The 18,285-nt window shown below is 38.6% G+C and overlaps 1 protein-coding gene across 1 annotated transcript in view; it reads right to left on the bottom strand.

The window, feature by feature from the left end:
- Positions 1 to 18,285, bottom strand: part of mycbp2 (MYC binding protein 2) — a 412,376-nt gene that overhangs the window by 67,595 nt on the left and 326,496 nt on the right. The window contains 2 exon segments of the mRNA XM_051926880.1: positions 832 to 1,031; positions 8,592 to 8,749. Coding sequence (XP_051782840.1) covers positions 832 to 1,031; positions 8,592 to 8,749 — 358 coding nt within the window.

The raw sequence follows: 18,285 nt of genomic DNA, 5'->3' as shown, positions 1-18,285 counted from the left end.
GTCAGTTCAGAAATTTTTCAGAAAATTGGAAGAAATCATTAATATATTTGCAAAGTAAACATTCCAGAGCTGTTCTGAACGTTCTAAACATGGTTGCTATTTTAATTAATATGAAGAATTACTTTAGATGGGTTATTAAACAGCTAGTAGCACTCTGAGTGGATGGGGTTTGAGTTCTGAAATTCAATTTCAAACTCACAAGTTGTCTTTGGAACATATTACAGGGCTTTTTTGGATTTATAGAGTTTTGTTAATGTGTTTTGATCTTTAAATAAAATGGGAAATAAGTAAATAAATAAACAAATGAATAAAATAAAAACATTTCTTGTAAAAGTTGGAATACAAGTAAGTTTCTCTAAATAGGCTACAAACATTATATATTACTTATTATTTAAGACATAAAAAACCACTTATTGCTGCTGTTTGCTTTGGAGGTTAAGGATCAATATACAGTATTTGAATTTGATAAGGCAATATAGTTTACTTTCCTTTGATACCTTAAATACACAGATAATTAGGAATAACATTAAAAAGGCACCAACAAAACAGTGCACTCGGTATCATTTATGAATACTGTATGCAGCAAGCTAAACATATTGGCTAAGTACATAAAAACAAATTATTAAAACATGCAAATGATAAATTAACTTTCACCATTTTCTCTTGTCCTTATCTGGAGAACAAATACAGGACATTCTAAAAGAATACCTTAGTTATTTGGGATGGCCAAATTGCCTAAACAATTTAATTTCAAACATTCATTTTCATTATATTTCTGTCTCTTCCACAAAAGCTCTGATTATAGAAAAAGAAAAATTACATAAGACATACCTCCATTGCAAACACCCGGCAGGCAGACTTTCTCAAAGCATGCTTCATTGCCACCTCTAGTCCCTCCAGGTCATGATGCTGGATGACAAAGGCCAGAACTGGCCACTGAAAATTGCGTTCTCCCTTACTTAGAGAGCCATGAGCAGATATCAGCCGGGATAGCTCAGGGGAAGGGTGTCGCAAAAGGGATGATCCCACTTCTGTGGGTTAAACAGAAAATGACACTTACTAGAAATAAAACACCTTTCTCATCAAACACTAATAGGTACAAATGCAAAGTTATTTCAAGCAGGGGCAATTTCAGATTGTTAAACGTGATGGAAATTAAGTGCTGCAATGTTACAAATTTGAGTCAGCAAAGATTTTTCTTCAACATTTTTAAATGACACTCAATGTTTACCAGTGTGTCATGATGTTGCTGTGAGAGACAATATTTCGTTGCATCATATTATTAATAAAAATGAATCATTAATATTTACATATAAGTAATAAGTCCAAAAAGCACCACCCCCATACCCATCCCAGGTCTTGCACCATGGCAATGCCACAAATACTGTCTGCAAAGACACAAGTTTTAAGTTGTGATTTCACATCCCAAGAATATGTTAATTACCAAATATTTTAATCAGTAATAGAGATAAATGCTGCAAAAGTAGCAGAAGCAGGTAGTAAAGCTAAATGGTTATATGTCAGATTTCTGCTAACTAATTTAATAGCCTGACCTTTGTTCAAAGAATTTGAAAAACGTATAAAATGTTAAAGATTATTAGGTGCATTACTTAAATATATGAATAGAAGGATGTTTTTATCCCTGAAAGAGACTATGTGGTTTGCATTACATAGCGAAACAGGGGTGAGAATCTTTGATGTATAAACAGCCTCAGCCTCAATGATAAATAAAGCAGAAATGAGGACAAACCTGTCTGGAAAGGGGCAAGAGTGGTTTGACCTCATAAGCATTACTGTTGAAAAAGTGGAGCAGCAATGTTTTAATTATGTCGACAAAATAAACACCAAAGCCATCCTGTTCAAAAAATGCTAAACGAATGCCAAGTTTAACTGACAAATGCCTTCTCAGCATCCCAGGAGAACAAAAAAGGGATGTGAAATGGACAAATCTGCATGAAAAAATATAAATGAGTCTATGCAGATTATTTAAGGCTAAATAAGAGCAAATAAAACCAATTTTATTTTGGTGATGATAAAGTAGGCCAGACTGGTGTTCATTCATGTGCTGTCCTGGCCTGCTTTCTCTCCTGATTTTATCACCTACAGTACTGGAAACATCACCCTTTACCTACCAATGTCCTGCAACTTTATTAGGTACTGTTAGTCATTACATGGAATGGGATGTACCAGAGGTACCAAGCAATGGTCAAGATACCAAAGGGATGCAGAATAACTTAACATCATTGCTATTGTTTGTTTTTTTGGTTTTGCTGTTTTGTTTTCCAATTTTACCTTGTCTATGTGTGTTGTGCTTCTTTTTCTCCATCAGTATTTGGTATATAAATAATTTTGGACTGGGATTTGTGGCATGGAGAAACTGGCTAATGAATAAGACTAAAGCTACAGGCTGGGCTGAAGTCTTCACAGAGCTTATAAAGGCAATAGGCCGAGTGAAAAAAGCACTTAAGCAATAAATAATAGGTTGTTAGCTGCCAAAACAATATAGGAAAGAGAGTTCGATACAGGGCGGCTTCATAAATACAAAGGAAAATGATCTTCGGTCTTTCTAGCTCTGTAAGAAAACAAAAAACCAGCCCATCCAGTCACCAGCTAAGTCCAATGAATTTTCAAACTCCTCCCAATGAGAAAGAGCACACTTCATTTCTTCATTGGAAATGGCAAAGAGGCAATTACTTTGTAATATCTGTTTTTGCCTGATGTCAATCGCCCTTCCTGCACTTCCTGTAATTGGACAACATCAATATAGGGGCAATGAAGAAGATTGGGACAGTACAAATGATGGCTTTGAATTGGGGCCTAAACACAAGAATAAGTGCATCTTGAAAACATGAAAATGCTTTAACAACAGATCCATGAAGGAGGTCGAAACTGACATTGGCAACTGGCACAGTAAATGTAATCATAGGCGAGGCACTCCAAGAAAAGCTAATTCCAACCTAATATAACCCACCCCATCGGCCCATACAGCAACAACAACCAAAGTCCTATTAAACTGGCAGTGCCGCTGGTAAAAAGTAAAACATCTTGTTCTTAACAGCTAATATTGCATTGTTTAACTCAAGATCTCTTAATGGAATTCATTATCATATCAGAATTCATTACAGACTCCAACTCTGACATGCTTTGCCTAACAGAAACCTGGCAAAAACCAAACGATTTTATGTCTCTCATGGAGGCAACACCATCCGGAAACATTTACTTCACAGAGCCTTGCAGCTCAAGACAAGAAGGAGGTGTCATAGTAATTGTTAGAACTGAACTAAACATCAAAAGAATCCCAATTGACTGCACATGGTTTTTTCGAGTGTTTGGCTCATAAGCTAATAATGAAATCAGGTCCTGTCTTACTCATTGTTCTCTATTGTCCCCTACAATACAATGCGTCTTTTTAATCTGATCTAACTGAATTATTAACACACTTAAGTTTCCTTTCATAGACAGTCATTCTTCTTGACAATTTCAACATCCACATTGATATTACTACATGTAAGCTGAGAAATGAATACCTGTCCTTAATGGACTGTTTTGACTTGGTGCAACATGATGATTTTCCTACTAACTCTGGTGGACATATATTGGACTGATGGCAAAAAAACACTCAGGTGATCATAGCCACTTTCTATCTGACATAAAGACGTGCTATAGGTCTGCAGTGTACCATGATGCATACTACCCCCCCCCCCCCCCCCCCCAAAAGGGTTCTGACACGCAAACGCTGGCGAAGCTGCCTTCTTTGTATCTCACCGTCACTTGATATCAGCAGTTCTTAGCATTGCACCACGCAAGCTGTCGTATCAACCACCAACTGTAACTTGCTTTCATTATTCTTCGGTTATAGTCTTGAATAAAAGTGCACTTTTATTTATGTGAAAACAGCTGTGTCAGATGGGGTTGTATGGATTGATTCTGAATGCGACTGTGAGAATGAAAAGTGAATTAAAAAAAAAAAAAAAAAAGCTAACCTTTACCAGTATCATAAGTTACACCGGCTGTTACAGACTGAAATCAAATTTATGTTGTTATTCTAAAATTGTAAGAATAAGAGCAGTTCACTTCTCGAAGTGGAGCCGTGCGGGATCGAACTCACCACCCTCTGATTCCCAGTCAGGAGCTGATACCATTACGCCACCGTGGCGGTTGTAGTAAGAGTGTCAATGTGGCATGCTAAGGCGGCTTTTTTTTTTTTGTGCAGTTATATTTTTGAATAAAAGCGCACGTGTTCTCTTATTTGTACCTTTTGTGAAAAGTGTTTCTTTGATATATGGACTTCAGGCTTCATACGTTATATAGTTTATGCCTACATTTTGTCATTTACTATTAGAATATGAAAAACGTTTCTGTTTTAAAAATGTGTTTGCACAGACTACTATAGAAACGGAACACACATGAAATGCGTGTATTCCAAATAACGCTATATTATTTCCACTCTAAAACTCCACTTCAATCCCAGATAATCAAATCAAGGCAAGGCATGAGCTAGGAGAAGTTCGTTCTAAGACGGTGGGTGGATGGAATAGCTGGCTGCTAGTAGCTTGTGTTTATCAGCACATTTAGATGACAAAGGACTCTGGCGGAGAGGTGCAAACGGATTTAAGACGCGATTTAAGGTGGGACGGATTTACGAGTTTTTTCGTAGGCTCTGGTAATTCTAGTGTTAAAGCATAAGGAGGTTTCCATTAAGTGCTCAGCTCCATGGGACAATTCAGAGAGTTACTGTGTATGAAAGCAGCTAGCTGATGCCTGGAGAGAATGTCACACAAAACTAACCTCACCATGCACATCCAGCTTTCTCTGACCATCAAAGGGCTTACAGGGATGCATTAAGTGCAGCCAAGAAAACACATTAAGGCAGAATAATAGAAAGTGGCTATGATCACCTGAGTGTTTTTTTCTCTGTAGTTAATAAACTACTTCAACCTTCATCTGACCCAATTACCTCCTCTACCAAAGTCTGTGAAAAATTCCTCTACTTTTTCTGCAAAGAAATTAAAGATCTAAATAATTCAACTAATGTAAATCCATCATCCATTTATATCTTTCCCTGTCTTCCCACTCCATCCAGCTTTTTTCAAATTTTTCACCAGTCACATCTGCATTACCTGCTTTGTAAGATGAGGCCCACTACCTCTGTACTGGACGCCATCCCAACCATACTTCTTAAATCCTGTGTTCATGTCATAATCCCGACTGTTACGACAATAATAAATACATCCCTTGACACTGGCCTTTGTTCCAGCCACTTTTAATATCACTTCTATAACCCCACTGTTAACGTCTGGTCCTGATGCTCTTAATAATTTTTAGCCTATTTCTCACTTACCTTTTCTGTCAAAAGTTCTTAAGCATGTTATAGCCTCCCTACTATTTAACCTCAAATAAATTGACAGTACCCTTTCAGTCTGGATTTAGGGCACAGCACAGCTGTGAAAGTGCACTGCGTCAGGTAACTAATGATTTGCTCATGGCAGCATACCCTGGACAAACTAGCATATTGATTTTGTTAGATCTTAGTGCAGCATTTGACATTGTCAGACATGACATTTTACTTTCCAGAATGGAGAACATGCGGAGTATCTCTGGCACTGCCCCCTCCAGTGGTTTAAGACCTATCTGACTGAATGCCTGTCAGTCAGACCTATCCGAGTTTGCTAGTCTTGGCAACAGCAGATTCAGCTCAGCGCTGCTCACATAAGGTGTTCCTCAGGGTTCTGTCCTCGGCCCTGTGCTCTTCTGTATCTATATACTGCCTCTTGGCCAAATAATTCATAGCTATGGTTTGGGCTATCATTTTTAAGCAGATGATACTCACCTATATTTCAATGTTAAAAGCAAAACTTCACTAGAGCTTTCTTAGCTCACAACTTGCCTCAGTGAAATGAAAACCTGGATGGAGCAGAACTCATCAGACCTTCTAATGCAAGGAATCTTGTTGTCATTGTTGATTCCTCCCTTTCGTACTCTGCCCACATAAACCACATTAAGAAACTTTCTTACTTTCACCTCCATAACATATCCCTGTGTTTGCTCATTCTTCTCCTTTTCAAATGTTGAGAAACTTGTCCATGCTTTTATCACATCCTGCATCAATTATTGTAACTCTCTACTGGCAGGTGCAGCTTCTAATCTTGTATCACAGCTCCAGCCAATTCAAATCTCTGCAAAATCACTGCTGCAAGAGTCCTAACATGAACCGGTAACAGCAATCACATAACACCCTTCCTGCTTCACCTCCACTTGCTCCGTGTCTTACAGAATTGAATATAAAATTCTATTATTAACCTACAAAGCTTTAAATGGCCTCGCCCCGGACTACATCAGTGATTTTCTCCATTGCTATGCTCCTGCTCACCCACTAAGGTCCTCTGATTCTGGCAATCTTGTTGTGCCCCATACTGACTTGCACTCCATGGGTGACAGTGCCTTTAGCTGCATAGCACTCAGACTCTGGAATGACCTCCCTAAATGAATTAGATCAGCTGACTCCATTCATTTAAAAAAAAAAAAAAAAAAACAACTTAAAACTCATCTGTTCAGGAAGATGTTCAACTTAACTTGACATTCTGCCTCCTCTTTCAGTCTTCCTCTCTGTCCAGATACATACATATAATGTATGTGTGTGTTATATTACACATGATGTTACTTTCTAGGCTTTCTTTTAGTACTGAGTCTAGTATTTATTGTATTTTATTATATTTAATGCCTTTGTATAAAATGTACCTATCTGTTTTAAAATTCTATTCAGGAATCATGTGTATCCAATGTTACATATACCTGCTGTTTCTTTGTGAGACTCTGCGAAGTGCCTTGAGCATGGGAAAGGCACTATTTATTATTATTATTATAATGACAGAGAGACATAACAGAAATAAAACAAACCAACAGTAAGTACAGCATTTACAAGATAAATTCTATAATAAACACGCTGAAAACCTAATTAACTTGCTGTCCAGTAAACAGTTTTTTTTTCTCAAATTAGAAAATGTCTAAGCTAAGGACTGTGGAATTGGTATTTAATAAACTTTCTAATATGGATGCCCCGATTAGGTTTTTTTGGGCTAGTACTAATCACCTACTTCATGTTACTAGGCTTGAACAATTCTGATTGTTTTCTTTCAGTTTTTTTTTTTACACTACGTTCCCAAATAAACAGCTGTGTGAAACATTATGTTCTATATAAAGTGGTATTTTTACAATTAAACTGCAGACCACTGGCATTGCCTTATTTAATATTTTTTCTATAAATATTAAACTTGCTCATAAATGGAAAAACTGAAATCACATACAGTAACAATGATAAAACCATGAGGAAATCATGGCATATATTAATTTGCCACATAACATTGTGCTCTGAAATGAAGGATTTTTTTTGTGCAGCTTTCAATGGGACTAATTGACACTCAGGAACATAGGCGAATGAAAAAAACCTTACATGTTACCAGATACATCCACTGTGAGGCAACAAAGGTTTTGATTTTTGACACAACCTTGTGATGATAGGAAACTAGAAGTAATTATTTTATCATGGATCCTTGGAACTATTTTCTTCAGATAAGAATACATTTCCCTTTGCTTGTCTGCTCACAGCTGCTATCTTAAGTGGAGTTATGACAACCCGACAAACCCTTCGAGCCAAGCTATATTTACACAGCTTCGAGTGAGGTTCACACTGACTGTCCGTATAGTGAAAAAAGCACATAACAGTTTCATTGTACCTTGTACAAATAACAATCTATCATTAAATATACGAGAAGAACAAGCAGAGCTTATGTAGATCCTGGCACTGTGAGAAAGGAATGACAGCTCTATGTCGCTGTATGTGGCAGTAACTATGTGGGTGGCAGAGACAGCGCTGAGGGCTTGGGACTAAGGGCGCAGACGGCAGACAAAAGTGTTTGCTGAGTTTGTAAACTATCACCTTGTTTTGAAGCTCGTATGACAAATTACTACTATAGATTGCATGTGTTTTATAGTGCAAGGTCCTACTGTAACCCAATGTTACCCTTCTGTACTCTGTATTGTGTAAACCTTAATAAAATGTCTAAAATCCCATACACTTGACATGGATATACTATTTAACAAGGTGAGTGAAATCAATACTCAACAACATTTTTGACTTGAAAAATAGATGTATTCGATAACTTAAGACTTTTTCATTCATCTATGGGCCCATGTTTTGACTTGCTCCTTTGTAAGCCACAAGAACAAAAAAAAAAAAAAAAATTTTATGTGGCAAATTAATATACAGTATACCATGATTGTGAACAGATAATTTAGACTTGAAAAATATGAACTCATCTTTATAGCTTATGCCCCCTCTAAAGTTATCCTAAACCTAAAGTATTGTTGCAACTTACAGTTCTTTGTCATCAATTCCAAAGAATGTAAGTAAAATGATAAACAACTGCATTTATACAAAACAATGACTGTGGATTCACAGCCTAGCAGTGTAGCTACTGAAAAAAGTTAATGCTCCAACTGCTATATTACAGAAACTCAAACAATTAACATCTGGTCATATAGAATAGTTGTAAAAAATGTACTAGTATTGTAAGAACTTGAAAAAATGTTACCTGCATCACCACTGTTGACTCGGCGTCTGGGTATAGCTTTGACTCGAGCTGGAGATGTAGAATGTTGTTTATCATATTCTGATGCTACAACAGAGTATGACCTTTGAAAAACTGTACGTTTTGCTGTGTCAGTATCTGTAATAGGACTTGTCTCCAAACTACCAAAACAAAAGAAAAAAAATATTTTATTTTCAAAGCAAATTTATATAAAAACATGTACATATAAGGAAAATGTCTTAATAATGGATTGCCTAAATTAAGAACATTACAGCAAAAATACCATTGTAAAAAATATTAAAAGGACTTCTAAAATTAAACAGTTGAACGTTGATTATCCCAACATCAACCATCCAAACTGTCAATTATCCAAAACACCATAACTTAAAAAACAAAAACAGCATCTTACTTTTATTGCACTGGTTGCAATGCTTAAGTACTACTCATGCTGCTTGAAGCATTTACTTCCGAAAACTTATATTGTAAAGGACTGACAGCTGCCCAAACCGGCCAAAACGCCCAAGGAATGGAAGGACGAGGGAAGACAGCCTTTTTAGCGCACTGCCTCACTGAGAAAGCTAAATGGCAGGCCCCTGGGTTGTAGTGGTGCCTCGGATTCCTTAGGGCTCCATGGAAGCTGGAGTTTGGCACAGCCCTGTTGGGTTCTGTGGGCACTGCCGGCATGGCTGAGCCCTTCGGTGCAGCACTTCCGCAACACCGATCACCAGACACCTGGAGCACTTCCGGGTGCTCTATAAAAAGGGCCCGCTGCAACTACTTGGGGAGCCAGAGTCAGGAGGAAGAGGGTAGAAGCTTGCCAGTGGAGGTGGAAAGGAGAAGGAGGAAATAAGAAATGGTGTACAGTGATCCATCGCTATATCGCGCTTCGCCTTTCGCGGCTTCACTCCATCGCGGATTTTATATGTAAGCATATTTAAATATATATCGCGGATTTTTCGCTGCTTCGCGGGTTTCTGCGGACAATGGGTCTTTTAATTTCTGGTACATGCTTCCTCAGTTGGTTTGCCCAGTTGATTTCATACAAGGGATGCTATTGGCAGATGGCCGAGAAGCTACCCGGCTTACTTTCTCTCTCTCTCTCTCTCTCTTGCGCGGACGTAGGGGGGTGTGAGCAGGGGGGCTGTGTGCAGCTGCTTCCTGAAGGACATGCTGTACGGTGCTTCGCATACTTAAAAGCTCAAAGGGCACGTATTGATTTTTGACTTTGTTTTTCTGTGGCTCTCTCTCTCTCTCTTCCTGCTCCTGACAGAGGGGGTGTGAGCTGCCGCCTTCAACAGCTTTGTACCGGCGGTGCTTCGCATACTTAAAAGCCAAAAAGCCCTATTGATTTTTTTTTTGACTTCTTGCTTTGTTCTCTCTCTCCTGACACGCACTCCTTTGAAAAGGAAAATATGTTTGCATTCTTTTAATTGTGAGACAGAACTGTCATCTCTGTCTTGTCATGGAGCACAGTTTAAACTTTTGAAAAAGAGACAAATGTTTGTTTGCAGTGTTTGAATAACGTTCCTGTCTCTCTACAACCTCCTGTGTTTCTGCGCAAATCTGTGACCCAAGCATGACATTCTAAAAATAACCATATAAACATATGGTTTCTACTTCGCGGATTTTCCTATTTCGCGGGTGGCTCTGGAACGCAACCCCCGCGATGGAGGAGTGATTACTGTACTTGGTATATAGTGATGCTGTGGGGAGAGAGGGAAAAAGAGCTTCCTCACCTGTAAATAAAATGAGTGCTGTGCTGGAACTTGTGTCTCTGCCCATTTGTGTCGGGCTGGAGTGACCGTTGTGGTTCACAATATAAATTTCAAGATATATGCAGTATAGCTAATGATCAGCCAAACAGAAGTTTGTTTCACATAGTTCTATCAACTTGCCCCAAAAGTGTGCAACTGTGACACTCATTCAGATTTTTTTTACTTATTTATGTTTTTAATAGCCTGGCCCTCTAATACTGCTCGTTTTTCCACAGCTCCTTCCATGTGGCTCCACATGCTCTTGTCTGCCAAGAACACTGCCTGCCCTCACATTTATGCAACTAGTTCTGCCTCACAGAGCTCATTTAAAGCCAGAGGTATCAACATCTGTGTTCACTTTCTACAACTATGTAAGCTGATTCAAACCAGCATCATGCTGGAAGCTCGTCAGTAATACATTAGCAGACAAGAAACTCCCCTTAAATACTTGCTCCCCCACTGCTTTTCCATGCTCTACACCAGTATAAATATCCTCATGCTTTTCCACATGGAGAAAAAGCCTACAGGTGATATAAAAAAAGTGTGTCAGTGATTGGAAACCACAATGATATAGGGTGAGCCACAGTCTGAATGCAGTTCTACATAGATACTTCTATTAAAGACGATAAGAGACCACAAAAAAATCTAGCATGGTTCAAACAAAAAAAAGCAAAAAAAAAACATTTATATATTGTGAGATTTCTGAACTCTTTTAGGACCCAACCTCCCCACCCAAAATGTGATTGCCGTGTCTGTGGAGGGCTGCTTGTCCATTGCCACCACAGCATAGTGCCTTGGAAACAACTACGAGCCGATCGTGGTCACGCTGTAAGCACCTATCACCGATGGGTGCTGCAAGGACCATTATAAATGCAGGGATATATACATACATACATATATACATACTAGTCATTTAGCCCGTTACAATAACGGGCGCTAGAACAGTAGTGCACAAACATTAGTAGGAACAGTCTATATTAAATGGCAAGGGACTTTGACCTCATTCTTTTTGTTGGTCGTATTTTTCTTTCAGCCTTTCTTTTGTTGATGTTTACTTGCTGAGCTGACCGTTCTTCGTGGGCTGCCGCCGTGTATTGTGTGTCTTTAATTTTCTGTGACAGTAATACTGTCTTGTACGGCTCTATTCAATAAGGGCGCGTAGATAATTTAGTTCAAATGGCTCTGGAATATGTGAAGAGCAGTAGGTGCAGATCTTTATTTACGCGCGCCTTATTCGCTGCGCCCAACTGAGGTCGTCCTTTTGAGGCTTGCCTTTTTGTGCGCGCCCTTATTGAAGGATGCCTGTGCACGCCCTTATTGAAGGATACCGTCTTGTACGTCCGCTGGCTTGTATGTCCGTAATATACGTCCATAATATACCTTTAATTTTCTCTGGCGGTAATACAGGCGTGCACGTCGGTAATATGCCTTTAATCTCCTCTGACAGTAATACTGACTTGCATGTGGCTGTAATATGCGTCACTGTATTGTGTACCTTTAATTTCCTCTCGCAGTAATACTGGTATTTCCGTAAAACGCCTCTAACTTTCTCTGACAGTAATATCGCGTATAGCACCGTGCCCCGCGCATGCGCACTTCACCAGAAGACACCCACACACGGACACCTGGACGCACATAGGGATTTTATATATATATATATATATATATATATATATATATATATATAGATACTACCAGACTACCTTCACATTTCTCCCTTCCTTGCTGGGCTTACTTGTGGTTACTTTGTTGCGCGATATGCTTCCCGCACGGTGCTACGCATACTTAAAAGCTCAAACAGCCCTATTGATTTTTGATTGTTTGCTTTTCTCTCTCTCTCTCGCTCTGACATTCTCTGCTCCTGATGGAGGGGGTGTGAGCAGGGGGTCTGTTCGCACCCCTAGAGGATACGGACGCTCGTCTAAAAAATGCTGAAAGACTACCTTCACATTGCTCCCAACCTTGCAGCTGCTTTGTCAAGCGACATGCTTCCCACACGGTGCTTCTCATACTTAAAAGCCCAAAAAGCACCTATTGATTTCTGATTGTTTGCTTTTCTCTCTCTCTCTCTGACATTCTCTGCTCCTGACGCACACTCCTTTGAAGAGGAAGATATGTTTGCATTCTTTTAATTGTGAGACGGAACTGTCATCTCTGTCTTGTCATGGAGCACGTTTAAACTTTTGAAAAAGAAACAAATGTTTGTTTGCAGTGTTTGAATAAAGTTCCTGTCTCTACAACCTCCTGTGTTTCTGTGCAAATCTGTGACCCATGCATGACAATATAAAAATAACCATATAAACATATGGTTTCTACTTCATGGATTTCACCTTTCGCAAGGGGCTCTGGAACGCAACCCCGCGATCGAGGAGGGATCACTGTAATTGGTTGATCATACACCTGACTATAATCCTACAAAATCCCTGACTTTGTGCAAGTGTACCTATAAGAATTGATGCTGGTTTGAAGGCAAAAGGTAGTAACACCAAATATTGATTTGATTTAGATTTTTCTTTTGTTTGCTCACTTTGCATTTTGTAAATTGATAACAATAAACAATCATTATTTATATTTCTGAAAGCATTCTTTGTTTATAGCATTTTTTCACACCTGCCTAAAACTTTTGCACAGTACTGTATATATATATATATATATATACACAGTAATCCCTCGCTATATCGCGCTTCGCCTTTCGCGGCTTCACTCCATCGCGGATTTTATATGTAAGCATATTTAAATATATATCATGGATTTTTCGCTGCTTCGCGGGTTTCTGAGGACAATGGGTCTTTTAATTTCTGGTACATGCTTCCTCAGTTGGTTTGCCCAGTTGATTTCATACAAGGGACGCTATTGGCAGATGGCTGAGAAGCTACCCAGCTTACTTTTCTCTGTCTCTTGCGCTGACTTTCTCTGATCCTGACGTAGGGGGATTGAGCAGGGGGGCTGTTCGCACACCTAGACGATACGGACGCTCGTCTAAAAATGCTGAAAGATTATCTTCACGTTGCTATCTTTTGTGCAGCTGCTTTCTGAAACGACATGCTGAACGGTACTTTGCATACTGAAAAGCACGAAGGGCACGTATTGATTTTTTTATCTGTCTCTCTCTATCTCTCTCTCTCTCTGCTCCTGACAGAGGGGGTGTGAGCTGCCGCCTTCAACAGCTTTGTGCCGCGGTGCTTCACATACTTAAAAACCAAACAGCCCTATTGATTTGTTTGCTCCTTTGAAGAGGAAGATATGTTTGCATTCTTTTAATTGTGAGACTGAACTGTCATCTCTGTCTTGTCATGAAGCACAGTTTAAACTTTTGAAAAAGAGACAAATGTTTGTTTGCAGTGTTTGAATAACGTTCCTGTCTCTCTACAACCTCCTGTGTTTCTGCGCAAATCTGTGACCCAAGCATGACAGTATAAAAATAACCATATAAACATATGGTTTCTACTTCGCGGATTTTCTTATTTCATATACATATACATACATATATATATATATATACACATTTATACAGTCATATGAAAAAGTTTGGGAACCCCTCTTAATTCTTCCTTTTAATATATGACATGCCTTATGGAAACAGTAATATTTCAGCAGTGACATTAAGTTTAATGGATTAACAGAAAATATGCAATATGCATCATAACTAAGTTAGACAGGTGCATACATTTGGGCATCCCAACAGAGATATTCCATCAATACTTAGTTGAGCCTCCTTTTGCAAATATAACCGCCTCTAGACGCCTCCTATAGCCTTTGATGAGTGTCTGGATTCTGGATGGAGGTGTTTTTGACCATTCTTCCATATAAGATCTCTCCAGTTCAGTTAAATTCGATGGCTGCCGAGCATGGACAGCCTGCTTCAAATCATCCCATAGATTGTCGATGATATTCAAGTCAGGGGACTGTGATGGCCATTCTAGAACATTGTACTTCTCCCTCTGCATGAATGCCTTTGTAGATTTCGAACTGTGTTTTGGGTCATTGTCTTGTTGGAACTTTGTGACTGATGCTTGAACATTATCCTGAAGAATTTCTTGATATTGGGTTGAATTCATCCAACCCTCGACTTTAACAAGGGCTCCAGTCCCTGAAATAGCCACAAAGCCCCACAGCATGATTGAACCTCCACCAAATTTGACAGTAGGTACCAGGTGTTTTTCTTGGAATGCGGTTTTCTTCTTCCGCCATGCAAAGCGCTCGTTGTTATGACCAAATAACTCAATCTTTGTCTCATCAGTCCAAACCACTTTGTTCCAAAATGAATCTGGCTTGTCTAAATAAGCATTTGCATACAACAAGCGACTCTGTTTGTGGCAGGAGTATAGAAAGGGCTTCTTTCTCATCACCCTGCCATACAGATGTTCTTTGTACAAATTGCGCTGAATTCTAGAACGATGTACAGATACACCATCTCAGCAAGATGTTCTTGCAGGTCTTTGGAGGTGATCTGTGGGTTGTCTGTAACCATTCTCACAATCCTGCGCATATGCTGCTCCTGTATTTTTCTTGGCCTGCCAGACCTGGGTTTAACAGCAACTGTGCCTGTGGCCTTCCATTTCCTGATTACATTCCTTACAGTTGAAACTAACAGTTTAAACCTCTGAGATAGCTTTTTGTATCCTTCCCCTAAACCATGATACTGAACAATCTTCGTTTTCAGATCTTTTTAGAGTTGCTTTGAGGATCTCATGCTGTCACTCTTCAGAGAAGAATCAAAGGGAAGCACAACTTGTAATTGACCACCTTAAATACCTTTTCTCATGATTGGACACACCTGTCTATGAAGTTCAAGGCTTAACGAGCTAATCCAACCAATTTAGTGTTACAAGTAATTAGTATTGAGCAGTTACATGCATTCAAATCAGCAAAATTACAAGGGGACCCAAGTTCTTGCACAGCCAGTTTTTCACATTTGATTTAATTTCATACAACTAAACACTGCTTCACTAAAAATCTTTGTTCAGAAAACACCCCAGTACTCAGATGTTTCTAGGAAATGAAAGACATACCACTTTTATCTTTTTGTTGAAAGTAAATTATTATGCAGGCTGAGAGGGGTTCCCAAACTTTTTCATATGACTGTGTGTGTGTGTGTATATATACACACATATTATATATATATATATATATATATATATATATATATATATATACTAGCAAAATACCCCGCGCTTCGCAGCGGAGAAGTAGTGTGTTAAAGAGGTTATGAAAAGTAAAGGAAACATTTTAAAAATAACGTAACATGATTGTCAATGTAATTGTGTTGTCATTGTTATGAGTGTTGCTGTCATATATATATACATATACACACACATATACACACATATACAGATATATTATATATACATATACACATATATTTTTTATATATATATTTTTATATATATATATATATATATATATATATATATATATTATATATATATATATATATATATATATATATATATATATATATATATATATATACACATACATACATACATATACACACATAGATGCACTTACAATAACATAGAAATCAATATAAACAACATTAACATCATTATCATATGAGAATATGAAGTAATATATAAGAAGCACATTTCATATAAATATAAATTATTAAACAGTAAAATCTTCTTCTATAATTTGCTACTGTGGCTTTTCGTTGGTCTGTCCAGGATTTTAAATCACCTGTAGCTTGCAAACCGTTTCACCTATTGACTTGAAATCTGGTACACATATAATATGTCACGTCTGCTATCCGCTTTATGGGTGATGATTGTATTACTCTTTTTATGTTTATTTTATTTTAGAATCAACTCCTATGTGCGCACACCAGGGCGGCCGTGGGCAGATGCGTATGGTGTATTCACTCCATGTTATCGTGCATTGCGCTGTCACTGGTATTTTGATAAAAGAATTTGAACAATATATAAGAAGCGTATAAATTATTAAACAGTAAAACATTAACATTTAAGAAGTAAAGTTACATTGAGTACTACTGCAGTGCCTTCGGGTATGCCTCATTTTTTGTTTGCCCATTACATGCTTAAATGTATACATTTTTTGGTGTACCTACCCGAGAACACGCGACATATAACCGAGCGTGGGAGAAGCATGGATTTTAAACACGCGTTGAGTTCATCTGCTGGTCTCCCTCGTGGAATAACTGGTAATGTTTGACTAAAATGTACAGCGAGTAAAACGACATCACCTCCTTTTTTTTTTTTTATGATCTCTGAGATCTTGCTTTTTTCGGTTCAAGGCTTCATAAGCTCTTTTATGTGCCATGATGTACTTAATAAGTACTAATTATCCCAAACCATCATCTTTGAATGTTGCAAGACTTTCGCCTTGTATGTAGATCGGGGTAATTACATTCATTGCATTCCTAGTCTGAATCACAATCTGATTGTATGGGTGGTTACCTGGCACTGTAGGGTTGCCACCCGTCCTTTAAAATACGGAATCGTGCCGCGTTTGAGAATGAAATTGCGCGTCCCGTTTTGAATCAATACTGGACGGGATTTATCCCGTATTTTTTTTATCATTTTTTTTTTTAAAGCAGCGTGTCATGCAAATCATCCCACACGCATTTTATGAAGATGCCTCCTTTCCTACTTTTGATTGGGTAATACTTGATGTCATCGTTAGTTTGATTGGTCTTTTTAACTGTCCAGTGAGGAGGGCGTGTCTTTTAAGTACAGTCTGCAAAGTGTTGGCACTGAGATGTGGCGTCAGCGCCATAGTTGAAGCCCCTAACGTTGCGGTCAGCAAGTCGGCTAACATCCGCCATGTGCCGTCTTTCAGTTTGCGAGAAGCAGATCATAGAATGGTTGAAACTGTTGCCCCTAACGTTGCGCCACGGCGTGTGGTTCGTTTATACCTCGTGTCTTCTCATTAAACTTTTATCTCGCGAATATGTTATTGCAATCCGCAGCAGGAGCGTTTCTATAAACTTAATTTAAACTTATGTTTTACACCGTGCTTTGTTTCCCTTATGAACATGCTTGTATGCTTCACTCGCTCCGTTCTCAATTGTTTTAATTAATTTTTTGCTCTTCGCTGTTTCCGGCTGTTCCTCCATTTCCCCCTACTTCGTTCTTTTATCTCGCGAATATGTTATTGCAATCCTTAACGGGAGCGTTTCAATAAACTGATTGAAAATAGTTTTGCATTTACCTTTTTAGTAAAAGGCGAGCTTTTAAGCCTGAGAAATCACCCCGTAAATGCACACGTTTAATTGCACGTGTTAATATGTATGGTTACACAGTATTAAAAGACAGTGAACAACGTCAGTTACCTTTGTTCCCGCGTTTGATAAAAGGTGAGCTTTTAAGCCTGAGAAATCACCCCGTAAATGCACACGTTTAATTGCACATGTGTTAATATGTATGCTTACACAGTATTAAAAGACAGTCAAAAATTAACGTCATTTACCTTCGTTCCCGCGTGTGACTCGTGCTGTAAATCTCTTCCTTGTTTTTAGTTCACGTGATTACGTAGGAGGCGTGATGACGCGATACGTGACTCCGCCTCCTCCATTACAGTGTATGGACAAAAAATATGTTCCAGTTATGACCATTACGCTTTGAATTTCGAAATGAAACCTGCCTAACTTTTGTAAGTAAGCTGTAAGGAATGAGCCTGCCAAATTTCAGCCTTCCACCTACACGGGAAGTTGGAGAATTAGTGATGAGTCAGTCAGTCAGTCAGTCAGTGAGTGAGTCAGTCAGTGAGGGCTTTGCCTTTTATTATTATAGATATATATAGTAATCTGTCTGTGCCGGGGCACCCATCCTTGGGGTGGACCAATTTTTGCCGTACCGTGTGTTGTGGTTTGAAAGCCACCGAGACATGGGGCCTCATGTATAAACGGTGTGTATGTACAGAAATGTTGCGTAAGAACGTTTCCACGTTCAAATCGCGATGTATAAAACCTAAACTTGGTGTAA

The sequence above is a fragment of the Erpetoichthys calabaricus genome, chromosome 4 (assembly GCF_900747795.2).
Source record: "Erpetoichthys calabaricus chromosome 4, fErpCal1.3, whole genome shotgun sequence".
Taxonomy (NCBI): Eukaryota; Metazoa; Chordata; class Cladistia; order Polypteriformes; family Polypteridae; genus Erpetoichthys; species Erpetoichthys calabaricus.
The sequence above is the reverse complement of the archived record's forward strand: the minus strand, read 5'-3'. Positions and strand labels throughout refer to the sequence as shown.